Source organism: Centroberyx affinis, unplaced genomic scaffold (assembly GCF_046629955.1).
Source record: "Centroberyx affinis isolate AG114_WGS23_722 - 3 ecotype Tasmania unplaced genomic scaffold, CSIRO-AGI_Caff_v1 ptg000965l_1, whole genome shotgun sequence".
NCBI lineage: Eukaryota > Metazoa > Chordata > Actinopteri > Beryciformes > Berycidae > Centroberyx > Centroberyx affinis.
This window is the reverse complement of record NW_027279536.1, coordinates 264,760-290,872: the sequence shown is the minus strand read 5'-3', so window position 1 is coordinate 290,872 and position 26,113 is coordinate 264,760. Positions and strand designations below refer to the sequence as shown.

The 26,113-nt window shown below is 42.3% G+C and overlaps 1 protein-coding gene across 1 annotated transcript; it reads right to left on the bottom strand.

Annotated features, from left to right (window-relative positions):
• Window positions 1–1,538: 1,538 nt before the first annotated feature.
• On the bottom strand, window positions 1,539–22,812 carry hs3st1l1 (heparan sulfate (glucosamine) 3-O-sulfotransferase 1-like1). Its single transcript, XM_071522189.1, has 2 exons — window positions 22,673–22,812; window positions 1,539–2,970 (listed from the first exon to the last, which is right to left on the bottom strand). The coding sequence occupies exon 2, from the start codon at window positions 2,770–2,772 to the stop codon at window positions 1,831–1,833; it is 942 nt and encodes a 313-aa protein (XP_071378290.1). The 5' UTR covers window positions 2,773–2,970; window positions 22,673–22,812; the 3' UTR covers window positions 1,539–1,830.
• Window positions 22,813–26,113: the final 3,301 nt, after the last annotated feature.

Here is a 26,113-nt window from a genome sequence, read left to right as displayed (position 1 = left end):
ATGCACTTAAGCAAGGCCCTTAACACCCAATTGCTATCGTGGAGCTGCTCAGCGGCCAATAGTAGATGACTTTGTCCTGGGCAGCTCCCAGCTGTAAATGTATGCAACTGTATGAATGTGAAGCAGGGTGTTGCTGGGAAAAGAGCAAGCGTGCTCAGTCAACTTTCCCTCGGATAAACAAAGGCAAAAAAAAAGGGGGAATCTGTTCAGAGCGTGCTTTCACATTGTAAGCAAAGAATGCCCTTTTGTCCTTCCTGCCCACCTGCTTCATGGAACCACTGTGCTGCTGCAGCGTAACACCTTGGGAATGATTGGTAATGTGTGTGTGTGTTGTGGTGCTGGACAGAGGCTCGCTGTGAGGCAGGACACTTCGTTCTCTTCCAGGTGAGTGGCTGGGTGACACGTACCGGAGCAGACAGGCGCTGGCTGGGGTCACGGGGTAACTGTCACAGCCTCTTCACCTGCATGCGTGGACAGAGGGGATCCTGGAAAGAGCGCGTCTAGACACACTGCCTCACACTATCCCCTCCTGTGTTTCTCTTAGGTCCATGTGCCCCCTGGTGAGGAGAAGGGGAAAGTCCCAGAGCGCACTGATTTACGGCTGGTTTGATTTACCAACACAATGAATTTGTGCGTATACACATAGAATCACATAATTTGCGAGAGTAATTATCATTTTAAACCCCAAATCACCTATAAACTACACTATTAATATAAATACTCTGCATAGCTCATTATGCCCACAGCTATGCGCCCCTCCCCTGTTATGCATCCAGATATAGATCCAGTGCAGCATCAATGACTGCTCGCCTCAAGAGAGTGGTAGTGCTTATTCCAGCAGACAGAGAGGGGAGATCACATGAACAGCAAAGCTCCCTGCGGAGCTGTAGCTTTGGCTGCTGTTTAAAGCCTAATCAATGAAAGAAACATGACCCATGTCTATGTTTTGTGCATAGTGAGACAAGATGCTCCCGGGTAGTATGCTCCAAGAAAGAGATAATATTTAGAAAAACAGGAAGACACTGATATAACATTGTCGTGTAAGTGCCTTTTCAGCACTGGATAAGTCTTGTGAGACCTGTTAAGCATATGATTTAATGACTACCGTTAACACCTGAGCAAATTGTTGAACAGAGCAGTGGTGAAATGCAAGAGGAGCTCCCTGGATTTGAGCATGCTGACTATGGAGATTCGACTGATTTAGCTGCAGGCACAGGCTACCTTCAATGTCCAAAGCCATTAGTGATTCCTGTACTACTAAAGCGCTGCTCCAGGGCAACCATTTCCTTGCATTAATGTCTACCTTCCACCACAGCAATTCAAAGGCTTATTCCAATGCCTCTGCCTACCTTAGCATACTCCCTGAATAACGCAGGTTAGAGGGCTCCAGGGCTATTGAGGACTAGAATGCAAGGGAGAGAGAGAGAGAGAGAGAAACATGCCACTTTGCTGGTACGTTTCAAAGCAGAACGATTTATTATCAAGAACAAGAATATCAAACAATGGAGAGAAAAAAAGTTCATCGGTTTCACAAACTTGTTTTTGCTGCAATCTGATCACTTAAACGCTTCCAGCACAAAGAGAATGACTTATCAAGCTTAGAGATTTTTCCGGGTTTCTTATGCCTGTAGTTACAGTTTTAAATGTTTCTTTTGCCTTATCATGTAAATATAGAACTCTGCTGAAACCAGAGCTTACAATGGAGTTATTCAGAGGCTTTTCAACGGGGTGTTTAAATGTTAGGTTCGTAAAGTGCTTTATGCCCCCTTTTTTTTGCCCTCGTCACAGACAAGGTAGTGGCTCCTTTGAGTCTTATGTGGCCTAGGTCCATTATTGCCAGTCGAACGTGCGCTTCACCAGCCTGTAGAACGTACGGTTGTGTTCCCGCAGGTAGGAGCGGAGTTGCTGGAGCACGGTGCTGTTGACCGCCGGGTGGGGACGGCCCTTGGACTCGTGCAGGCAGCGCTCCCGCCCGTCACTCCGGATACAATAAAACCCCTTGGTCTGGTTGAAGTAGAAGTTGGAGGACACTATCCTGGGGGGCAGATTGAGGAAGCGCTCCACCTTCTGAAGCTCTGGCAGCGGGTCGCGGATCAGAGTGTCCCCGTCCACGATGTGTATCTGCTCCAGGGGGAAGTGGCGCAGCCAGTTGCGCATGTGGATGTCGTACAGGCTCCTCTGAATGGCCTTGTAGCGGGTATTTAGGGCTCCGTTGCGCACTAGCAGGTTCTCGATGGCCTGCACCGGCTTGTGGTTCTCCAGCCGGTTGAAGTACACCTGGGTGTAGTCGGAGATGACCCGCTCCGCCGGGTCGCGCAAGATCAGCAGCAGCTTGATGGAGGAGTTCATGGCGCAGATGCGTTCCGGCGCCAGGGCCGCCGTGAAGTAGCCCGGAGTCTTCTCCACTGTGATCTGGTGTGGGTAGGAGTAGGGCATCAACTCGCGGTACCAGTCGAAGCCCTTGGCATAGTTCTCATCCCAATCAAAGAAATGCACCTCGGTGGCGGCAGCAGCAACCTCAGGGTGAATGTCTAGCATCTCCAGCAGGGCTCTTGTGCCCCCCTTACGTACCCCAATAATGATACTGTGTGGGGCTCGTTTGCTAGTCCCCGGGGGTGGAGAGGGAGGCATATCTCCAGAGACATTGGCTGGTAGTCCGGGACCGAGGTCCATGGGGTCCAGTGTTATGCCAAATCCAGCCTGAACAAGCTCAGGTGGAGCAGCATATGTCTGGAGAACCAGGAGAAAGGCAGATGCCAGAAAACAAGCCATGATGATGGACGGACTGAGAAGCGGAGATTAGGAAAGAGAGAGAGAAGAGAAGCAAGAAGAGGAGACTGTGGTTTAGCTGTGGACCAGATCTGTGTTTCTGAGCTCAAAAGCGGCAGGAGCAGAACAAGGAAGTGCAGTCTTTGTCTGCCATTGAATTTGAGCAGGAGGAGGGCAAACCATCAGCAGTCCACAGCACATCTGTAGAGAAGACAAAAGACAAAAAAAAAGGTAGATTTCAGGCATATAGGGTAGAATGAATGTCTACATTATACTGCTAGGGCACTTTCCTCATTCCCCTGACAAAGCAATCCAGCCATTAATACAATCCAGTCTGTTATAAGTGTATCATCTCAAAAGGGTAATCTCAATTCATCTTTCCTTCAGTCTCTTTTTCTCTTTCCCTCTTCCCATCTGGTTTTCCCTCTCATTCTACGGTATAAAGTCACTTCACTTTCTACCGATGCTGTAATTTCTCTGGGTGAAAAACATTTAGCCAGACAGCTCATTAGAAAATGTGTCTGGGATATGCAAGTGTGGCTGAAGGCCAGAAGACAAAGCCAGAGCGCTATTTCTTGCTTTAACAGGTCATAGTCCTCACTTGATTCAATACACTTAACATCCACCCTGGAGCATCGAAATCAAGGCGTTCGGAGAAGTATACGGGCAAATTTATTGCAGGAAATCAGATGAGTTCCCACTTCTAGGTGACTTTGATTTCCTATACATGCCAAGAAAGATCAATATTGGGGCAATGCAATTCAGCAAATACAAGGCGAAGGATTTGGGGTATTAAATTAGACTTATAGCATTGCTGAAGCTCACTCAAGACCATGGGAAATATTAAAATTCGCCCGTGTATTTCCTTGACCTTAAAAGGGTATTCTGATATTTTACATTTTGGGGTTTGTTTTTGCCTTCACTACGCACTTATATGATTTGCCTTCAGTTAACCAAGAAATGTTGAATATTAAAAAGTTTCCCCTCGTATGTGACATGAAGTGAAATAACAGAACACATTTTTAAATGTCATGGTATAAATAATAAAAAAAAAAAAAAAGTCTTCAGATACTTTTATGAGGAAAACAAGCTGAGAGAGCTGCTGCTTACACTGCGCTAGTCAAAACAACTGGGCCGGGCTATGCAAACATCCAGCTTCAACAGCAAAGGTCACGGTAAGGTAATCTAAACAAACAAAGATATTCCCTGCCTGGGAACAGCCTGCCAGACACACACACACACACACATTAACACACACACACACACACACACACACACACACACACACACACACACACACACACACACAAGCACAGAGTTCTATTTTGAATATATATAGTAGTTAGAAAGTGCAGAATGTATTCACCACATATTATTCATTTAGGTTACAGTTTGAAATTTCTATTCTAATTGTACGAGGAAGTGGCTTTAACACATTTTAATGGGATTTTAGCTTGTAGCGTGTCCTCTACCTCTCTAGCAGAGGAAGGTGTTGAATTCCTGTGTCACCTGTGCATGGCATTTGATTACAGCGCCTGGGGTTTCAAGGAAAAATAAATAAATTATCAGTCTTCCATGGCTATATTTGTCAGTAGGGAGGTTGCATTTTTCATTACTTTTCTCTAATAGTAGTTTCTTCACTGACTGTACTCTACACTCTGTACTCAGTTTTCACATATACTGATGAAAGGATGATAAGATATTAAAATTCTTATGCCATATTTAATGGTTTTCTTCTTACCAAGTTCTGCAATTATGTTATCATCTATTAGGAATTTTGATGAATTTATGAAATAAAATACCAAGGCTATAGCTAGATATGAAGTATTCCATTCCAAAACAATATCCACCACTTGAAAAAATAACACTCTTGCCATGGAAATAAACATCATTATTGGTTAACATGAAAGTTCTCTGACTTGAGTAAAACTGAATCAAAGTAGAAGTCCCTCTAATTGGACAAGATATTTAAATATGTTTTCCACCACTGCTCACTAGACAGTCCTACAGCGTCTCTGCTGGCCTTTCTCTCACCCCAACAGTGTCTTTCAACCCCATAAAGGCTATGACACATGCCCCAGCTTCACACTACGATCTGTGGCTAAAGCGTGGGACTGGGCCTGGGAGCTGAGCACAGGAGAGCGGACCTGCCCTACAGGGCCTGGGGTTGTGCAGGGATCCACTTATGTGCTGTGACAGGCGCGCCTGCCTGTCAGCGTTTCCCTGGCAGAGAGCTGCCAAGTCCAATGCTAACAGCCAGGCAGCCAGACGAGCTTTCTGTCTCATCCAATTCCCCCCACTCCTCTCACAGCACACCACCACCTGGAAGGAGCCATTGTTTCACATCCCACTGGGCCTTATTGCTTTATTCAGCACTTGATGCATATCTTTCCAGCTTTTCATTCAGCACACAGCAGCCACACTATCTGGCAGACCACTTAACCAAGACTGTTTGGACTGAATACTGTGGGGCCGGTGGAAGGTTATACAACAGAGGCTGGCAGGCAAAGAACAATGGGCACACTGAGGATGGAGAATAAGATATAACAGCTCAGTACTGAAAAAGGCTTGATAGCTGACATGACAAAATCAAACCTGCTACAGCACATTTCCAATTGTGAACCCAACATACAGAGAACCCACACACACAAGACATACACTGGCCTTCCATTATCTCACCTTAACAACTTGTCAGGCTGCAGAGCAAAAGTGATACCTACTATCTGACCCGGTTTATTATATCCCAGCAGCCTTAGAGGAAGGCTCCACAGGTTGCCGGCTCCATGGGAATCCAGGTTCTCACTAATTAACCCAAACAGCCGCCTCTATACATCTAGAGTGAGAACAAACCCTCATTCATATTCAGCAGGGCCCCCTGCCATTAACTGTGGCGGGCAGCAGGTATTGTACAGAGCAGCTTTGTTTCCTTAATGGGAGCTCATTAGGGGCATTAATACAAAACAATTATTACTAAAATAAAGCTTGATTACAAAAGGATGGAATTTTGTGCTATTAAATGGAATAATGTAGTGTGAGCGAGTTGGGTATTACTCATAGTTAACGATTCATATTTGCGCATGCAGACTTGTATTTTCTGGAATTTATATACGTACACACACACATACACACACTCTCACTAAAAGTTGAGGCTTGTTTTGTCTTCAGCATGGCTACAGAGAAGAAGTCTCACAGAGGCAGAGTTGAGCTCTTCATTTCTGATTTGTTTCTCTACCTTTTTCTCCATCTCTGTCTCTCTTTATCTCTAGCTCACAGCATTGTTAGATGATCTCCTGTAGGACGCAGTGACCCTTTCCCCAACAAATAAAATAAATAAAAAACAAACAAGGGCTTGAGACACACACAGAAATGCACACACCTTCATTCTATTTTCTATTGCACCCTCCCCTTTCGCTTATGGACTCACTCCCGCCTCTTCTTCTCGGCCGTTCTCTCTAACAGGCCCTCTAAAATGCGTGGGATATATCTCCCACCCACACATATCCAACTGCAACTCTGTGAGATCGTACTCCCACGTCCAGGATGGGTTTTAAATAATGGATACATTATAGTGCACTGTAGGATTCCTGGCAACATATATTAATTTCTGTTACGACAAGTTAAGGCTTTAGCTATTCACACAGGATCAAGATGAAGGATTTCTTCTTTCTCTCTTACACACTTCCCTATATACAATGATATGACTCATACAAACAGACAAAATCCTCACATCCTAATGCAATCCTTTCTTCTTCCGCCAACAGTGTTGTCTACTTTTTTTTTAAGCCAACGCAGGCACAATAAACTATTCAAATATCCAATTCCTGGGGCTTATGAGGTAAACTACAGAACAACAGCAATACATTATGAATTGCAAACAACGCGTGGAGTATCCAAAGCACTTAAAACATGCTTTGCATCAGCATGCTAGGCATTGGGAAGGGATGCCTTCAGGGCAGCTGAGAAATTTCGATCTTTCCACTATAGCAGCATGACCGTGAATATCAGTGTATTACACCCACTTAACTGGTGAGAATGATAAGTTGGGAGCTGCGATAGTCTAGAGGTTGGAGAAACAAGCTTGAGAATGGAAGGTCGCCAGTTTGAATCCCCAGACTGGCTGGGAAAACATGGGTAGGGAAAGGGATGCACTCCCCTCCCTCAACAACTACCATTCAGGTGCCCTTGAGCAAGACACTTAACCCCTAACCGCTGCAGTGGAGCTGCTCAGAGGCCAACAGTAGAAGACTGTGGTTGTACTGGGCAGCTCCCAGGTGTAAATGTGTGAATTTGAAGGAGTGTGTTTCTGGAAAAGAGCATGCTCAGTAGACTTTCCCTGGATAAAGGTTAAAGCAAAAAAAAAAAAACAGATTGGAAGGTGATGATATATAGGCCTACTGTAATGGTTAGCAGTACCCAGAAGGTTACATTTGGAGGCTTGTGTAGAAGAGTGGGGTAGTACTGGGCAACTCTGGTCGGAGTGTATGAGTGTGTTACCTTCCCACTCCAAGGACAATTCCTTAAATAAGAATCTGTTCGTGGTCAAGTTGCCTGGTTAAAAAAGGCCAATCATCCACTATCAACCACTAATGCAAGGTTGCCTCCAACGGTGAGATCCATGATAATCACTACGATGTCAGTGGAGACTATATTCATTCTCTCCTCTGGGGCCCCCTGGTGGATGAGTATCACAAAAAGATGCCATATACTTTTGGGTCTTACATGCCCTATGGTCACTTTTGAACAGCATCAAATGTCAACAGATCACCAGCAAATGTTTTAAGTCTGAAATGTGACTGAGGAAATATGGGCATCCATTTCCAACTAATATAAGTTATCACTCTTTACAATTTTGTTTCTATCGACGTAGCTTTTCGTTCATGTTTGCATTTCCTTCACTCAGTGGCTCTTAGTTTATTATGTGTTCACCTCAGACATAATATTGAATATTGATTTCAGATTGTCATTGTTGCACCAAGTATTGACGACAACATAATTTCTCTATTTGACCAATCCAATTTCAAGGCTGAAACTGCCCATTGTAAAAGACATTATGCACTTTCACTGTTGATAGCTGACTGAATGAATTCAAATGATGAAGCATAATGCTACATTGATATTAAACTGGACAGGCATTCAACACCACAAGTACTTCATGGCAGAGTGCTATGTTCTCCCACACTTGCTTAGTGATGTCGTTAGCATGGCACTGGGATTTTTTTTTGGACATCCATTGGAACATGTCGACTGTGTTTTGCCATGACAACATTTTGGTTGCATTGATTTCACTTTGACTTTCACCAGTAGGAGTCCTGACAAAACTAAACCCAAAATGTCAGCCTGTGCCTCACAAAGCAATACATGTCTATGCTACATTCACAAAGTCTGCATAAAGATTTGTGTCAAAAACAGAAGACAGCAGCTATCTAATGTTGATAGTCCTACATACTGAAGGTTGTATGTGACACCCTATTACCACTTCACATGCTGTGTTGCATTAAGGATGGGAAAATAAAGTTTTGTTTGGTTCTGGCAGAAATTATAGTGCAGCTCTGGCAATAAGAAATATTTGGCTATTTCTGGAGAGTGTGAGTAAGACGATGACCTAATCCACACCCACATGCCAGCAAAGGGATTCATTAAGGGCTTGAAGAGGGGGTAATCTGTCATTTACTGCTGCACTCAGACACATGTGGCCTCAGACACTAATTGCAGTGTTTTAACTCTAATCTTCTATACATCGTGTGAAGCCTTCACAGTATAGGGCTCTTTTCAGCACTTTTTCCAGAAGAGGGCTTCACTGTGGAAAGCAGCCTCTCCTAATTACAAATCCTTCTGCCCACTACCATCTGTAGCAGCAAAGCTGTGTGTGTGTGTGTGTGTGTGTGTGTGTGTGTGTGTCTTTCCTTGCAAGCGGAACATGAACCACCCAACATGATGTAGGCTTGTGCCTTCCAAACCAATACATTTCTATGCTACATTTACAAAATCTGCATAATTGTCTGTCATTGAAGATCTATAGTCCTACATGCTGTAGGTTGTATGTGACACCGCAACAACACCGTATACGTTATCTTGTTTTTGGAAGAAATCACAGGGATTCACTGATGCTGCATAGTGCCACAAAAATATTCCTCCAATTACCCAGCCCAAACACATCATTGTTCATCAAGAAATAATGACTGCCCTTTGAAATGATATGCGATAGCTTTAGCCCTCTGTGTTACCTCGCTGCATACACTGGCCCCAGTTCGGCTTTGACATTTGTCAATGCTCTGAGATTTATTTCAAGCATCAACTGACATCGTCTGGATTCCCAGGAGGCATTTTGGCAGATAAAATAGGCTGACTTGCTCATCACCCTTGGATGAGTGGAGGCGACCAATCCCAGAGCCCGCTGACTCACTCAGGGAAGTGTTCCGTGGCCGGTCAGAAACAACGCTGACGATGAGAAAGGATTCAATCAGAGCGGAGCCTGATGATCCTCATTCACTCTGCCACTTCTGATAAAGCACCTGTGCTTTCCAGAGCTGGACTGCCCCACTGGAATAGCCTGCTCACCACCAATGCTGCAAGATAAAGCTAATTTTACTCCACCGATTTAATGATATTCCAATTCTTATCATGCTTTTCCCATCATGCCTTTCCTAGTTTTCAAAAGGAGCGTGATCTTCGTTTTTGAACCCCATGTCAAGTAATTAGACTACAGTTCATCGAAGAGTGAACGCTCTGAAATGCCGATTTAATCAAAACAAACGCGGCAACTTTATTCTCTCTTTCTGGGTTTCGGTCTTTGTAAAGCTAAAGCTGCTCTCCAGTCTCGCGGGCGTCCTGCAAACTGCAATATACACATACATTATGGATTAATTACTTCATCAAATAAAAAGCAGGGCATCTTGTAATGAACTGTGAGGATACTCTTAATCTTTGATGAGGCCTATCTGATGAATATTTTAATGAGAAAACTATGGCAAGGCCTGTTGGGTGCTGACAAAGATATCACAGCGGTGGTGAGGAAAACGCAGAAAAAGGCAACATGCTCAGAGAATTTTACAATCACGTAGTGTTGTTTATTAAACGCCATCCATCTCACTGCTCATAAGCAGCATTAAGTAATACGTGGACTGCAATCCTGCCTTAGCTAAGTCTTTAGTTATGTGCTGTGCAAGCCGAAGCTATTGACTTCAGAGAAAAGCACATATAATACATATTAACTATGGTATACATGTATGTACGCTATCACCAGGGGCATGTTAATGTTTTTGGGGAGGTCAACATCAAGCGCATAGATTACATATTTTATGTTTATCCCACAAAACTACAGCTGGATGCCTGTTACACACAAACTTGGAAACCCTTCCCTGCTCTGGCACAACAGCATCCTATTGGAAGACACACAGCACAGTTCTGCCAGTGTTTTCCCGCCATAGCAAATATGTATTCAGCACTGCAGAACTCGGGGTTTGGTGTTTGGACCTTCTGTGATGCGATGCAGGGTGCCAAGCACTGGAGTGACTCAACTCCAGGCTGCAGTTAGGGAGCTGATAATAATGCATTCAACTTAAACCATTTCCCATGCGGTTAGCCTGTGTGTGGAACTGCTCAAATCAGAGGTTGAGCCATTATACAGTTAGATTTAGCAGTATTGGTTAGGTCGGTCCCTACTGCATACATAAATAAACAAGAGGGGGCGCGCTGTGTAACCCATCCTGGGTACACAGAGAGTAAAACACAGCAACATCACGCAAGCCAGAACAGCAACAGTAGGATGGTTTCTAACTGATAATCAGGATAGTGAGATCTAGTTGGAGCAAGTCAGCTAACAGCTATCAACTGACCGTACATGGCTTGGGTGTCACTGCCAGGATTAGCTTCATCTATTTGTGCAGCGTGTCTGAATGACAAACCACTGTCAACTGACTGTGAGATATGCAGATCAGAAAAAGGAAGCGTATCAGATTGGTATTGACAGCCGCACACTTCTGGAATGTCATTTACCCACAAGCAACTGACCTTGAACTTGTGCAAGCACGATGTTAACACGAGCCTATCACAGTATCATGTTACCTCATCAACAGTAATTCAAGTTGTTACTTCACATGCTGGCCATTGATTGTAACTTAATCAGAGGGATCTGACTCTGTAGGTAGGTGGCTTTGCCAAATGATTAATCAGTGCGGAAGTTTGAAGCCTGCTAAGTCATTCACTTAATGAATGCAGAGACATTGTGCCTGTGTGTGTGTTTCATCCCAAAATGACACAGCCACATCTCAATCAAAAAAGAGACAACTACTCGTACAAATGATGGGAGAGCATAAAATTAAAACATGGACACAAATTATGGAACATTTTAAATGATACAATACAACAAAAAGCCATGTTTGTCAAAAAGAAAGCACTATTTCAGGCTAGATCCTCCACATTTTAGAGATATTGGATTTTTTTTTTTTTTTTTAATCAAAAATAAAAAATAGTGCTTTGAATATTCCCTTCAGATATATAAATATATTTCCAACATAATCATTGACGACTGTATATCTGCTCGTCAGCCATCAGTGGCTGAGCACCATTCGTAGCTGTGCACACTGGCACTTTGGAGGCAAATAAAGTCAGCTGCCTGTGTGCTCAACTTTCAGCAACATCCTTTTAATTTCCCACTTGCAGGGCAAACTAGATCGTAAGGGAAGTGTTTATCTATAATAACAATCTCTAGCTCCATTTCCTTGTGCCGCGTTTCTGCCTCTCTGGCAGGGACAGCCTCAGAGGTCTGACTGGGCAGAGATGGGGAAGAGTGTAAACACATCATAGATCCACCTGGCTGTCGCGGTGGCAAACAACGCTCTATCATTACACTGTTCGCAACATTTGCCTCCGCGCTGCTCCACGCCATTGCCTATGTAAGGCGGCTAGTCTGCCTTGCCTCGGTGCAGATTTCCATTCTGCCTGAGAGGAGATGAAAACTCTGGTGCCAACTGGGCCCCGCATCTGCTTTTTCGCAGAGTTTCCGCTATACCGTCGAGTCTCTGTGTGCAGACATTTTCAAGGAAGGCCACTGACAAGTATTGGTATTCTGTGTTACTTGATACGTTCTCCCCGTTCTTTTTGGGGACACAGCACAAGGTTTTAATGCAATCTTGCAATACACTTCTTTTGTTCAGGCGAGGTGGGATTTGCCATTGGTTTAAATCACTAGAACATGCACACCGAGATGAGGTGTGGGTAAAGAAAATATTGTCACTCCTCACTTTATGTGAATTTAACGCATGTGGAAAGGAAAACAGAGCTGTTATGCGAGATGCATCTGATGGAATTGGACTAATCTAAATAGGAAAAAGACCTGTCGGAGAGGTAATGACAATGATCCTGCGCGTGTAGCTCTGAGTATATGACAGAATCAGGTTAAGACGGTGGAGGGAATAAAAACATCATTTCATTTCAGCGGGGTGATTTTCACAGCAGAGGATCCTTTGTCTCAGCTGGCCTGACAGTAAACCCACAAGCTCGTGTTGGAGTGGTGGTAAGGCTAATGAGTATGCAATGTTATTTTACACTTCCCAAATAAAGCGCACAAAATCTGTATTTCATTATTTAAACGCATTACCATATTGCATACGGAGAAAAGAGCCCAGGCCAAAGTCTAATCAACCCCAAGTTTGAGACAAGTCTTATCAGAACTATATAACAACTTATCGTATGAGGACTTCTCGCTGTCAATTTCATCTGTGCCCTCTTGTTGCGCTGTTCTTCATGAATAAGTCATCAGTCCCCCGCTATTCCCCTTTGGCTTATTGCTCGTTCCGCCGCCTCCATGGCCCTGTAAAACCAACTGAAGTGTTTATGGGAGATAAGAGGCAATGGAGGTCGCAGGCCCAATAACTCCTTTTATCACCCCACGTTCTGCAGCAAGGGCCATTTTACGGGAGAGCTCGCTGAAGACGAATTCTTAATTAGAGAAGTTTGTGGACCCAACATCAGAGGCCTAATGAGGGAATAAAAAAAGAAGCACTGAAAGGGCATCTGCAGGATTGCTTGTTGGCCTGCTTTGTTACTTTGTCTTGTGGCACAGAGGGAGAGGCCGGCCTTGTGTATCCTCAAAGCAATATCAGTGAAAAGCCCTTTTTAAAATGGCTTGTGAAGCTTGTTTGCTTAGGTGCGAATGCCATGTTTGTCTAGACAAGTCTGAGTCCTTTCTAAATTAGTTCAGGTCATTGATTTTTTTTGGGGGGGGGCTTATCTTTATTAAAGTAAAGGACTCTACCTTGTCAGTGGAATTACTGCCTTAGCCATTAAGGTGAGCTGATTCTATTTCCCATTAGTCTCAATTCCTACCCGAGACAAAAAAAAAAGGCTTAGGTTAATAGGAAATCTGATGTTTAGGCCGGAGTTCATCTTATTGGACAACATGTTTGACAAACAGATATAGTTTCTTGCATCAAAACCCTTTATACAGACAGAATTCACTACTTTGACAAGGTCAGACTATTTAAGAAGGACAAAAAGTTCCAAGCCCTCAAAAAACCACATGTCAGAAGAAATTATGTATGAATATCCTCCTCTAGACACCCAAGGATACTTCAACTATATGCAAAAATATTTTTTAAATGGGTAAAATTCTATCACCTTTTTGTTCTGGTTTCATGAAGTGCCACCTTTGAGAAATATGAATAGGCTGGGATTGAAGGGAACTAGCTCAAGTTTTAATTAGCCTAGCAGGCAGACATGTTTCACCAGACCAGACCAGATAATGACTAGGATCCTGTGTTCCCAGTAGCCTGCATAATAACTGAGAAAAAAAGGAGAAAATTAATTACTCGTTTTCCCAGACTGGGGAAGAGTGATCTCGTCCTTGATTGCATAATTTTGAAACTCCATAATTATCTCAACTCCATAGCAACAATGTAGTGAGAGTAGTCACATATGAGTAGTATTTTCTCCAAAAGACTGTTCAAAGCTTAAACATGTTACAATATGTATTCTGAGTGAATACACTTCACAGTGGCAAGAAAATGTGTGCGCATGGCTAGGGACCCCCTCAACCCCATTCCACTTAAAAGGACAGCATGAGGCAGTACAGTTTCTGAGGTTACGCCGATAGAACAGACAACTGTATTTAGCAAACCAATGCAAGAGTGGAACATTAGTTGGGAAATGTGATGCAATCCTCCTCCTCCTTCCCTCATCAACCCCTGCTGTAAAGCCTAGATTAACCATCTTTCACTTCATTTAGATAGAGGATTGTTTTGGGGTTTGCCTGATTATATCTATCTCGAGCACACACCATGGCTCTATTGGTATTTAACAAAGATTAGCTTTAAATTGATGATTAACCTTTGTAATCCTGTGTGCATATTGAAAATGGCTTGCTTGTCTTTACCACAGCCATACAAAAGAGAAGCCGCATTATCGTTCAGGGAAAATTGAGGCTCAGAAAGCAAATGAGGCAGTGTTATCTGCCTGGTGCTTGGCTGGATAATGAAGACGAATCTTCAGACTAGAGAGTCATCTCATAATGAATCCGAACAGACGATTTCTTTTGCGTTGTGCATCTTTTAATGAAATGTCTATACACACTATGACCCTGACAAGCAATTGCCACTCTTATCTTGCAAAGGAGCAGAATTTACGTCTGGGAATGAGTGGCTGCCATTGTTTAGATGGCTATATTAGGGAGTAATCAGACATTAAATGAGTCATTTCTCCATATTTAACTCCGACTGGGGAGGCAATGGTTTAATTTGCTGGGCAATGAGTTTCCCCCTATGGAGTGTGCTTTGCATTAAATCACTGGCCAATGCTGTTACTCTGGCAAACAGGCACAGGCTACACCCAGCTACCGGCTGCACAAACTTCTCTTAGCCACTGCAGAACACAACTTAAAGCGCCCCTCCACTGACTTCATCCACAATTTGAGAAATATTTAAATCTACCTTGCAGCAAATCATTGGTTTATAGGGCAAAGTAGGAATAGCAACTGATTTCTTGCAATTGAAACAAGCACAGCTGTACATCCCCAGCCTGTCTTACCTACTGCACTCTGAACCTCATTACAACTGGGATTGTGACTGGTAGAGATAATCATACATCTCTTTTTGGACTGAAAACCTCATTTGAATTGGATGATGAGGTCATGTGAGGCGGCTTTTAAGGGCAGTCCAAGGTGCTAGACTCCTTGTCACAAAATATCTAGAATGGGAAATGTTATTAAAGGGGAAAATACTTCAACTGAAGAATTTCTGTATTTTACTCTTATGGCTTAAAACAACCCAATCTTTACCGTTGAACACAGTTAACTCTTTTTCGAAGCTATAGACCAGAGAACCAGGGTGCACTTTCTCTTCTCCAATTTTGTTATGGAGGACAATGACCAAAAACTCCTGCTCTGTACTTTCACATATACTGATGAAGGATAACATCCGGGGAGATGGAATCAAATGTCACCTATAAATGACACACGTATTCCCCATTGTGCTCCAGACTTCTGAAGTGCAGTACGCCGTAAAATCCTATTGGGATTTATTAAAGGAGCCTGGTATAAAGAGGAACATGTGTGATGATCCACTCTGATGGTAGGGGGTTAAGGTTTGTCAGATTTGTATTGGGCAAGACTGGCCCGAAGTTTTTAAACCACTGACCCTAATTATCCCTTTATCTGGGTCATTTTTTTTATCTCAGACTCCCTCTGTAAACCAACGAAAAAGATCTGACCAAGTGCGATGTAAAAATATAAAAAAATACAGAAAATCAAACTGGAGGCAAATACTTCTTCACACCACTGTAAATTAACTCTGCAGAGATTAAATTTTCAACAGTCAGCCGGCTAAATCTATTAATGTGACAATGATGTTTATGTTTCAGAGTTGCTTGAAAATTCTTCCTAAATTAGAATTCAAACTGGGAATGGGATCAGTTTTAGTTGTATTACTTCATCCTAACTCAGACATTCTCTGTTCACTGCCAACTTCCTATGTGAGACCATTTTTCTACAAACAAAATGTCAGCAACCATGCTGTGGAACACCAATGGCATTTTGGAAGCACTTTAGAACTGTGTTTGCAGTTAATGAATGGCATGAAGTAAGAAGAGCCTGACACTAGAATGCTGACTAGTAAGTGGTAAACACTGGAGATACATGGAAATTGGAGATAATGCAGGTACGATCCATGGAAATTCAATGCAAATGAATGAATGTCTCTTAAAGAGGCTTTAAATGTTTTGGCCTTGGTTTAAAATGAAGAACACAACATTCAAGCTTTCTAAATACTAATTACTCATTTCTAAATCGTTTCAGGCTGTCAATTATTTACTCTCATTTGGTTCAATCCCATTTATGAGATGATGACGTTTTCTTGCTTGTTTGTTTGCCTAGGCGATAAAAACTAAGGGCAAAATATGAAATAATCATCATTATCCTCTTAGGCACTAAACCCAAATTATCACTGCTCATAATTATCAACTGATCAAACAATAAACACTTAAAGATAAACATGTTGAACGTCTGCTTCGAGCATACTGTAGATGTTTATGAAAGCCACAAATTATGTGATTACAAGCTTAGACTGAGTATAAAATGTGTTATAAATGAAAATGGAAAAAATACAAATCTGAAAATGGGAATAAATCGGAAGATGTTAATCTGAAATTCAATGTCTGAGTAAGCTTTAAATTATGGTATTGCTATCAGTTCCACACCGACAATATACCCTGATCCCCAGAAAATGATCCTGGACACTGTCACTGTGACTTTTTCCATTTTTCCAATCTCTGTGGAGCTGCACACTGGTGTGATATCACAGATTATGGGCTGGGACAAACTTCGCTCTCACCGTCTGTGGCTATAGGAGTCAGGAACAAATACAGACCAGACTATCAAACCAATAACTAATTCAGAGCCATGACTCAACCTAAAAAATCATAGAGCTGAAAAGCAATCATTACAAATGTGTGCCATGCAGAATGCTGATGTAACATATATTCTATTGTAAAGGTGCATTTTAACATCAATACATCATCACCACATTAATTTTGAGACTCTAATATAATCGTCATAAACAAACAAGACCCTTGCTGACAAGACTGGCAGCCTCTACCGGCCTCTTCACTGCAGTTTACATTCTGCTGGAAATCTGCTGTATTGCTTTGCGGCACAAAGGGAGATTGCTTTATGGCACAGAACTGGAAAAGGTGCGCTGCTCCTGCAACACAAATGGAGCTAAAGCTTTTAGAGTTTCTCACAATGGAGGATGTTGGGACATGGAAAAATCACTTCCATTAAATAGAACAAACACCTAAGGAGTGATAGCAGGGTGGGGGGCAAGTAACAGGGTTTATGAGAAATGTGGTCACTAACACTATAGAGGCTATACCCATCGTCTCGACCATGGTCTCATTTGTTTACAGTAAATACTCTAAGGTACACAATTAATTTGACAATGATAAATTGATGCTTAAAAGTGCAACGTGTACTACTTTTAAAGGGACACTAAGTCTTCCCAGGACACTAGGGGCTGTTGTAGGACTATAGAGTATATATAGAGAGAGCTTCTATTTTTAAATCAGACTTTAACATACAACCTGTTCATTGAAGAGGCTTTGTACTGGCTGTACAAAGCCAGCCCCCCCCCCCAAAAAAAAAAAATAGGGCACAGAAATAACATTTTTCAAAGTTCAATTTCAAGTTTCAATTCACTGGTATTCCCCTTTGAGGTGGGGAGAAGGGAGGTGCTTGTCTGGGCACTCTCCGTTCAAAGCCTCCACCAAGGCGAACAGTCTTGTTCAGCACCATGGACAACTCCCAGCGGCTTACAAGGGAGCCAGCACAGCCTCAAGAAATGGCCGGTAAAGCCCTACTCAATAAGCATGACTCATCAACATTTGTCAGATATCTTCCTCTTGAGACTACTCTGTGTCTACTGAACCCCTTGCTTTATTATCTGTGTTTTTTTTGTTTGCGAAAAACCGGTTTGTTAATGATCTACTTGTCTCAACCCTTTAGACCTTTTGGTAATCAGCGTACTACTTCAGCGAGAGCTTCGGTCCGTCGAAAGCTTAACAAGCACTGAAGGTTTTGATCTGAATGACACTATGAGGTTGTTATCTTCAATTCCTTTGTGCGTAACTTGGAAATCAAAGCACAGAGGTTCGCTAGGATGCTTCTGCTGGGTGTGTCTGACCTCCCCATGCTAAGCCTCAATCAATGTCTTTAAAGATCAACATTCATATTTAGACAAACCAAGATCTTCGCCTTTAGAACAAATGTCAAATGTTGCCCCTGGTGGTGGCAGGAGTGCGAGCCAGGAGAGCCAACTGCTTGACATTTTGTTCTCATGAGTATTCAGCTGCTCCTTTAAAAGTACTGCCAGTGAAGTGTAAAAAAAAAAACAGACAAAAGAGGAAAATGGCTACTGCTGCAGAATTAACATTGCCCTACCTTTGATTCATTTCCAAATGACTGACAAACACTTGATCTTCATTTAATGAGGGTCCACGCGTTGATCTGTCTCCGCTCAATATGCATAATCATGCTCATAAAGCAACCTTTAAATGATGTCACCTTGTTAGGGGACCCAATTAAATAGCTCCCCTGATTATCTTAAAATCTCAAAGTTTATGAAAAAAAGGCCTTTGTGCAGAGACTCATTTCAGTAAAATCTTTTCATTAAAATGTTTCTTAAAATATTCTGCTCTAAGGCCCCTCGACAGAATAGGAACATATTTCATAAACAGAGATCACTGAAAATCTCTGATGGCGCTCTCTATCTCTCTCTCTCTCTCTCTCTGTTACTCTCTCTTGCACACACACACACAAAGTAAATTGAAACATATAGCAGAGCTGAGGCATCCGAATCAAAACACATCTCACTTCACATGACAGGGTCGTGATCTCTCAGAAGACTTCCACCATTAATGTGACAAATATGACAAGACATGGAGGTGATATGAAAAGTATGTATGAAACACAATCGCCAATAATGAGGGATGTGGCTGACATGTGCCTACTCATCTGAGGCAGGCGGAGAACAAAGGTAATGAATAAATAACTTGCTAGTCATCAAGTGGAATGATAAATCTACTTCATAACACTTGGCAGCGATGGCGGCGTCTGGCTCTCTTGAACCCCTTGATGAAAAAGTGGCCCATGAAATTTGTTCAGTATAAGGTGTCATAGCCCTCCACTGTCTGCTCTTTCACCCACTCCTACGCGATCCTATTATTTCAGAATGACAGCAAATTGAGCAGAACAAAGCCTGTTGTCTGATAGGACGCATCAAGGAACCTCATCAGAATCTGTGTGCCTTTAATAAGGCTTTCCCAAAGGCTGAGTTCAGATTCAGAGGCTTTTGATGATGAAGACGCAGCTCCCAAGTGTCTAGAAATGACAGCTTCGATGCTGCTTTTTCATACTGTGCTATTGGTACACATGGTGGATATCAGCTCCAGAGACGTGGCATAAAGCATATGGACCTAGGTGGCTTTTCGCACCATGCATCGCTGCCTGCTGCACACTCATGAATTATGGAGTTCGGCACAAATATGCAAATCTGGGCATTAGCCTAGTTATGCCCCTGTACTGTAAGTTACAGTGACTTATCTATTATGTATGAGCACCCAGGATCGGGAGGAAGAGGGCCTGCCAGCCAGCTTCACGGCCCTCTCTTAGTTGCTCACTTTCACATCATGAAAGAGCATGAATAGCAGGGGAGGTAGTTCCAAAACGCTAGCGTTATGCTGCACCAGATCTCTGAAGACTTGGGAGAATTAGCTTGCTTCCACGCTCAATTGCCAAGCTACTTAAAATAACAATGGCCTCCGTAGGATTTGGAAGCCTGGAAGATACGTAGGGAATAAGCATGAAGTTGTTGCTAATCCTCTAATTTCCCCCCACAAGGCTGATATGAAATGCTAGTCTGATCGGTAATCAGTCCACAGGGGAGGCAGACAGAGGATCTAGCCAACTCTACAGACGCACACAAAAATCAGTCTTTGTATGACATTACCATCACAATGAAGGATGAATGACTGTACTTGAGTGACCTAATCATAGTGGGGTAAATAACCAAAATCAAAGAGCCAGCACAAGTCAAAATCCGCTAGGTCAAAAGAGTGGGTATTGAAATCAAAGAAGTATTCTGCTCAGGCCAAAAGCATAATGAAGTGAGTCTTTTGGCTCAGTGATGAACAGAACAATCATTAGCTGGGATCAAAGTCAATCATTGAGCACATGACAGCTGACAACTTCCATTTAACAGGGGGCTCTCGAAATAATGATACCTGCTCCTCATGAACCCAGTTACTATGGCAACAAGAGGAAGCCACACCTTCGCACTGGCCCATAGTAACCAGCAGTCCTGGCTGTATTCCTTAATGGTTGAAGCAGTCAGGCTTGATTCTAACAAGAGAATATTCATTAACTCAGAAATTAAGGCCTGCAGATTGGATCGGGCACATATTACAGCTGAAAATACTAGCTCTTTCATGATAGCTCTTTTATGTCCTGAGGGAGAATCCACCCCTCCCCTCTCTCTCCACCCCCCCAACAAAAATCTGGAATCCATTTGCATTTTAAAAAAATGTCCCATATGCCTCAGCTGATAGTTTTCATCCTTTAATTCAACAAACATAACCTCATCAAATATTTATTCCATTCTCTTGTTATTTTTATTGGTCTTGATGAGTAAAACTTGAGAAAAGGAAAATGCACTTTTGTTTTTGTGGGTTTTTTTTCCACCCCCCCTTTGCTCAAGTGGAGCCAACTGGATAAACTCCATCAAACAAAACATAACAACAGGAAATTGTACACGAGAAACAGCTACTCTCCCCCTCCCTCCCACATCGTACACCTCCTCTTTCCATCCTTCTTCCCTTCTCTCAATCCCATATGAAACTCTCCTCCATTGCACAGTATGGTATAACATCCAGTGACCCTGTATATCTGGCCAATCATCCATCACTGAGACACCTTGATTTTTCCTTGGGGATTTAGAAAGCCTAACACCTCCCTGGACCACCGTCATCTTTACAACCAGACTCATAAACAGTTACTGTCAGGCAAATCCCACGGACCAATCCGGCCCGTTCCCTCCTCTCTAGCCTAACCTTTGCTTGCCCATTTGGCTTTGGATCGAAGCAGCAAAAGCAAACAAACAGAACGTGATCGTCCCAATTCAGCTACAGACAAACAGTCATTTACGTCGATCAGTCAAGCATGAAAATAACGAGGTCGACCCTTCTTCCATATCGACCCTCTGTCCCCCTTGCTGTCCACTGTGAGAAGCATCTATGCCACTTTTCTGACCAGTGGAAGTTCTCACTAGAGGAAAGTCCATTCCATTATATTACATTATATTAGAGTTTCATTGCATTCATTACGTGAATGTTATCATTTTGTTCCATTGTTGAGACATCCACCATCTGAATAAAAAAAATCCTGGCTGGCAATAAATTAAATAGAGCAGAATGTGCATTTCTGTTAAAGAAATAATCATCTTAAGACTTTTGCTCTATTGATATTATTATTATTAGCATAGATTTATGTGCATTTTTATACACTTGTAACACATTTTTTCCTCCCAAAATGGATTAAAAAAACAGTGTGGAGTGAAGCTGTTCACTTCCTGAAACCTACAGTATAAGCTTCAACCAAAAGCCTAGTTGATGCTTTACCTGCAAGGCGGAGCAGCAGTGGCAACAGTCTGGGGAAAGAAATGCCTTCACATCTGAGTACAGTGACATACCCAGTACTTCTCAGTGCAGTGACTAGTCTGCACCCATATATTAGCTGCATGTGAGAAGATGAACATTTTTCTCTCTGAGCTTTGTCTCCACTCTTTCAAGATCACTGAGTTGTCAGGTGTTGCCTATGGTTGAAATTATTTTTAAATACTAGTAAATTAATCCAATGAATGATGCCCATTTTAAACCGTGGAAGAGAGCTGACATAGTATCTTATTTGAATATCAACTGAGGGATTATTACAGTCAAACACTAATGCCTGGCTTTCACCTTTGAAAAATCCTGCAGCTAGAGGCAGAGGCTACATAAGCCTACACCCACATGCTCATAATTAAAGGTGAATTGCACAGCCTGTGGCAATTTGCACCCTGTGACGTTAGTACGTGTTAAAGGTGGCTGCTGGAATTTCACTTGGCAAGGCTGATGCCAGACAGGAGATCTGATGCTGAGGAAAAACAATGCTACACCAAGGCTATAATTTACACAGAGCGGCAATTACTGTTAGTTGCATTTATCTATCCTACACTTGACTTATACTTTGGCATCCAGATATTCCACTTCAATTTTCAAGTGTCTTCTGCATTGAATAGGTAGATACTGATAGATAGGATTTGAACCCATTTCAAAGACACCATCTTAAAACCTTTAAGCCTAAACTTTTAATGCCTTAAAAGTTTTAACGTCAAGTTGATTTTCTATGCTACAAACCATGTAATCTTAACAATGTCAAATTACCCAAGACATGTCTAAAAGTTGCCAACAGATCTTCCTCTTACAAGCTTAAAAATGACATTTTATTTGAAAGTACCACTGCAACCACATTGATCAATATAACCTATGTCACTGGAGGAAATTTAAATGTGAACTGCAGTAACAAGAAAAGGCAGCCGCTTGACAGAAATGAATGTTTAAAATGATCCTGTCTCAAAATGTTAGCCTACTGCACAGCAATACTGGATTTATTATAGCCCAATAATGGATAAATTAATAGCCCGTTGCCTCCTGCCGGATAAGCTGTGATCAGACTAATTCAAAAGCATAAAACACCCGTCTGTCAGAAACCCGAGGTGCATGTGTTGCCTAAAATTGTTGAGCCTGTCTTGTGTGCCCCGTCGTTCAAGAGCGGTGCACTGCATGTAGACAAAGTAGAGAAAATCTTTAGAGAAAATCTGGTTACCTCGCACAGGGGGTCGGCGATGATCTCAGCGCGCCTCTTGGGTTTGGGCTGATCTCAGGAGCGGAGGATGCTGAACCGCGCAGCGCACTTTTGCGCACCGCCGGTCCAGATAGCAGAAAAGCCTCGATCTGTCCTCTCTGCCACTCTCATCACTGATTCATTTGAAAGCAGACGCCGGGGAAACGGAGTCCTTATTTATTCAAAGTGGTTAGCTCGACTCCATCTCCTGCGCACACAGACAAGCCGCTGTATAGGAACGCGGGTAGATTTGTGCCCAAGCCGCTGGTTTGCGTAGCAGACTACACGGTGTGGGGAGGAGCCGCCCGCCGTCAGATGATCAGGTATATATTATATTGCTGCTGGTAGGCAAGGTGCTCTCCTCACTAATGCTCCCGAATCCCCTGCATTACTACAACCACATTTTACATTTTATCACAATCATCTCAATCTAATAATCTGATTTTAGTAGGAAATACTAAATTATACGGTCATGTATACGTAGGCTATATCAGAGTCTGTGGAGAGGTGTAAGGCACTGGCCAGGTGCTACCTATTTATTATTTAAGTTTAATATCAAGTCTGTTATTTCAGTTGGATAGGCTATATTATAGGGGTAAAAAGCTACAGTAATCATAGAATCATTTTAAAAAAGGTAGTATAGCCTACTATATAATGTGAATACTATAATACATATAACACTATACAAATATCACAGAAAACTATATATAATATCCTATAGGAATGTTAAATTATATTGATACCATAGGAGAAAAACGATAAGATCACTGTAAACTCACACAGGCACACTATAATTCCCTACAGAAATATTATATTGCTACCATAGGATGAAAAAATGCAATAAGGCATGCTAAGATCACTATAAAAGTCACCATAATATAAGTTCCTATATAGTAATATTATTGTGATGTCAAATAATAAATACCATAAAGCACAATAAGATCGCTATAAATTCAACACTGAAGACCACAGACACACTATGTCGCTATTATATTAAATATTATAGTGATTTTTCGTTAGGGATATCTACCTTATTCTAGAGAAGGTGCAGTGTAAGGCAGTGGTCAGGTGCCACCCATTGCCTACTATAGAAATTAGGTTCTACCTCTGAAATGATTTCAACTAGCTAAATGCTTGAGGACAGCAGTCTCTAGACTGTCTCTAAGTTTATCCCATACTCATTAACACTATCAAGTGTTTTAGCACATTAGTCACATGCATCCTTCAGTCATTCTCTCCTCCAGTGTAAACATATGTTTGAGTTTGGTAAGTCTAAAAAGAGACTCACAGTTGGGACTGCAGTGTGAAATAATGTCTAGGAGAAAGACAAAGCTCTTTTACAAAGAGAAGGTCAAATATACCTGGGAGCTACATGTGAAACCAAAATCCACATTCATAATGAAGGTGTGTGTGTGTGTGCCTCTCACATCTCCATCCACCACACTGGCCAGTTCCTAGAGTAGAATCTGTCTCAAAATTGTGGCTATTCTAGCCGGATGCCTAAAATGAGAGACAAAGAGAGGGCAAGCAGAGGGCGCATTTATATTTCAAGAGCTCAGTCCGCGTTTAGAGAGAGGCAGAAAGACAGAGATCATATTTGATTGCTTAAAAATGTATGGTGTTTGTAAGACTAAAGATGGTAGTGGCACGTAGATCTCCCTCTGCAGAGAGAGTGGAAAAGGACATTGAGTAAGACGTGTCACAGCCTATCCAACACTGCACAATTTGACAGGGGGACCCAATTCGAAGAAAAATGTGCCGTTTTTAGGTTTAATTGAGCACAAAAGAGCACTTTGAAGTGGTGGTGGTACAGTATAACAGTTTGGAGAGTGGAAACTAAAATCCCTTCCTTCTTAATAAAATATATTGCTGGGCTAGATAAAATTATTGGGAAATGAATCTAAGACCCCAAGGGTTTCCAGACCCTACTTTGAGGAATACTGAGGTAAGGGATGGGAACAGTTGCAGGCTAGACTTTGCAGTGTGCAGATGTATTTGATAGTACATCAGAAGCCTGCTCTCTGAGCAGCAGTGATAACCTATAGTCCATAGCCTGCAAGACACCTTGAGTCGCCGGGTTTTGAGTCACAATGAACTTTTCATGCTGACTCAATGATATTTTGATAGATAGGGGCGATGTTTCAAAATCTGAGTATTGCAAACTTTTCAGAGGAGAGTCTACCATTAAATCTGCAGTGCAAGCTATTATTTATTGAATAGTCATTTTAAAGTAACTTTCATGTTCATTTCACTGGTAGTATGGGCTGCTCTTTAATCCAGAGCTGCGGCTGTGTTTTTTTAATAGAACACCCCAAACACACTGAATCATTATTTGTGAGGGATCATCAGAAGTACAGCCTTCTTGTTACCTAATGAAAAGAGGTTGTGTGTGTGTGTGGTGCTGTGTTTGCCTCTGCCGTGTGGTGTGTAATCTGCTGCCACAATGGGCCGACAGCAAAGAGAGCTGGACCGCTGTTGTTCAGACTTGTCCCGTCCTGGCCTGGAAAAGACTCCAGCTGATTAAATTTTCATCGAGCAGACGAAGCCGAGCATAGTTTCATAATTCCCCCGGGAGTTGCATCAGCTTGTACTGATATCGTTCTATCAAAATCCACTAAGAGAAGTTTTGATGTCTTGATAGCTGAGGGAACCTGTTCCGCTCAACGATGATCCTTCCCAAGGATGTTGGGGTTCTACAAATACACCCACCGTGACTGAGTTGTTGTTCTGGGTAGTGGTGACACTTTTACTTCTGAGCGTTCCGTTGTCCCTTCACTGTCAACACGACGACGCGTCGCGGTTGAAGTGACAAAAGGATGACCAATTTTGAAGAGGCGGCTGGCGGGTATTCTCTTGTTATCGCTTGGCATGCCTTGTGTGAACCAGAGAGTTGAGATGTTTTAACGGCAATGGCGTCTGTAAAAGATGGCGCTGGTGGTGTACAGCCATAACTGTTACTATAAGCACACAGGCATCCCCAGGTGTACGCTACGCAAACATTACATCAGAACACTGCTATGATCAAAGATATACGTATAATATTGGGATATATCCTGTTTTTAATTTACTGATAAAATCATTGCAGAAGAGTGTGTTTGCTTAACGTTTTTTTTTTTTATTCTATACTAAATCCCATTGCTGTACATGTAGACGCTTAAGAATCACATCTGGCTCAAGGGAAGACAGAGATGATTTGTTTTTAAATAGTCGTCAATGAAGCCTTTTGCCATAATTAAGATATGATCTCTTACATTGCCTCAAAAATGTTCCGATTAAAGTTGGTTTAAAAAGAATGGAACATTTTCTATTGCTTTTGGCACTGTGTCTCTTGCCAAACAATTGCAACTGTGGCATATGTTTCATGTTTATTTGAACATTTTGAAATCAGAGGAGAACCTCGGTTCACACTGAGCCAATTTGATG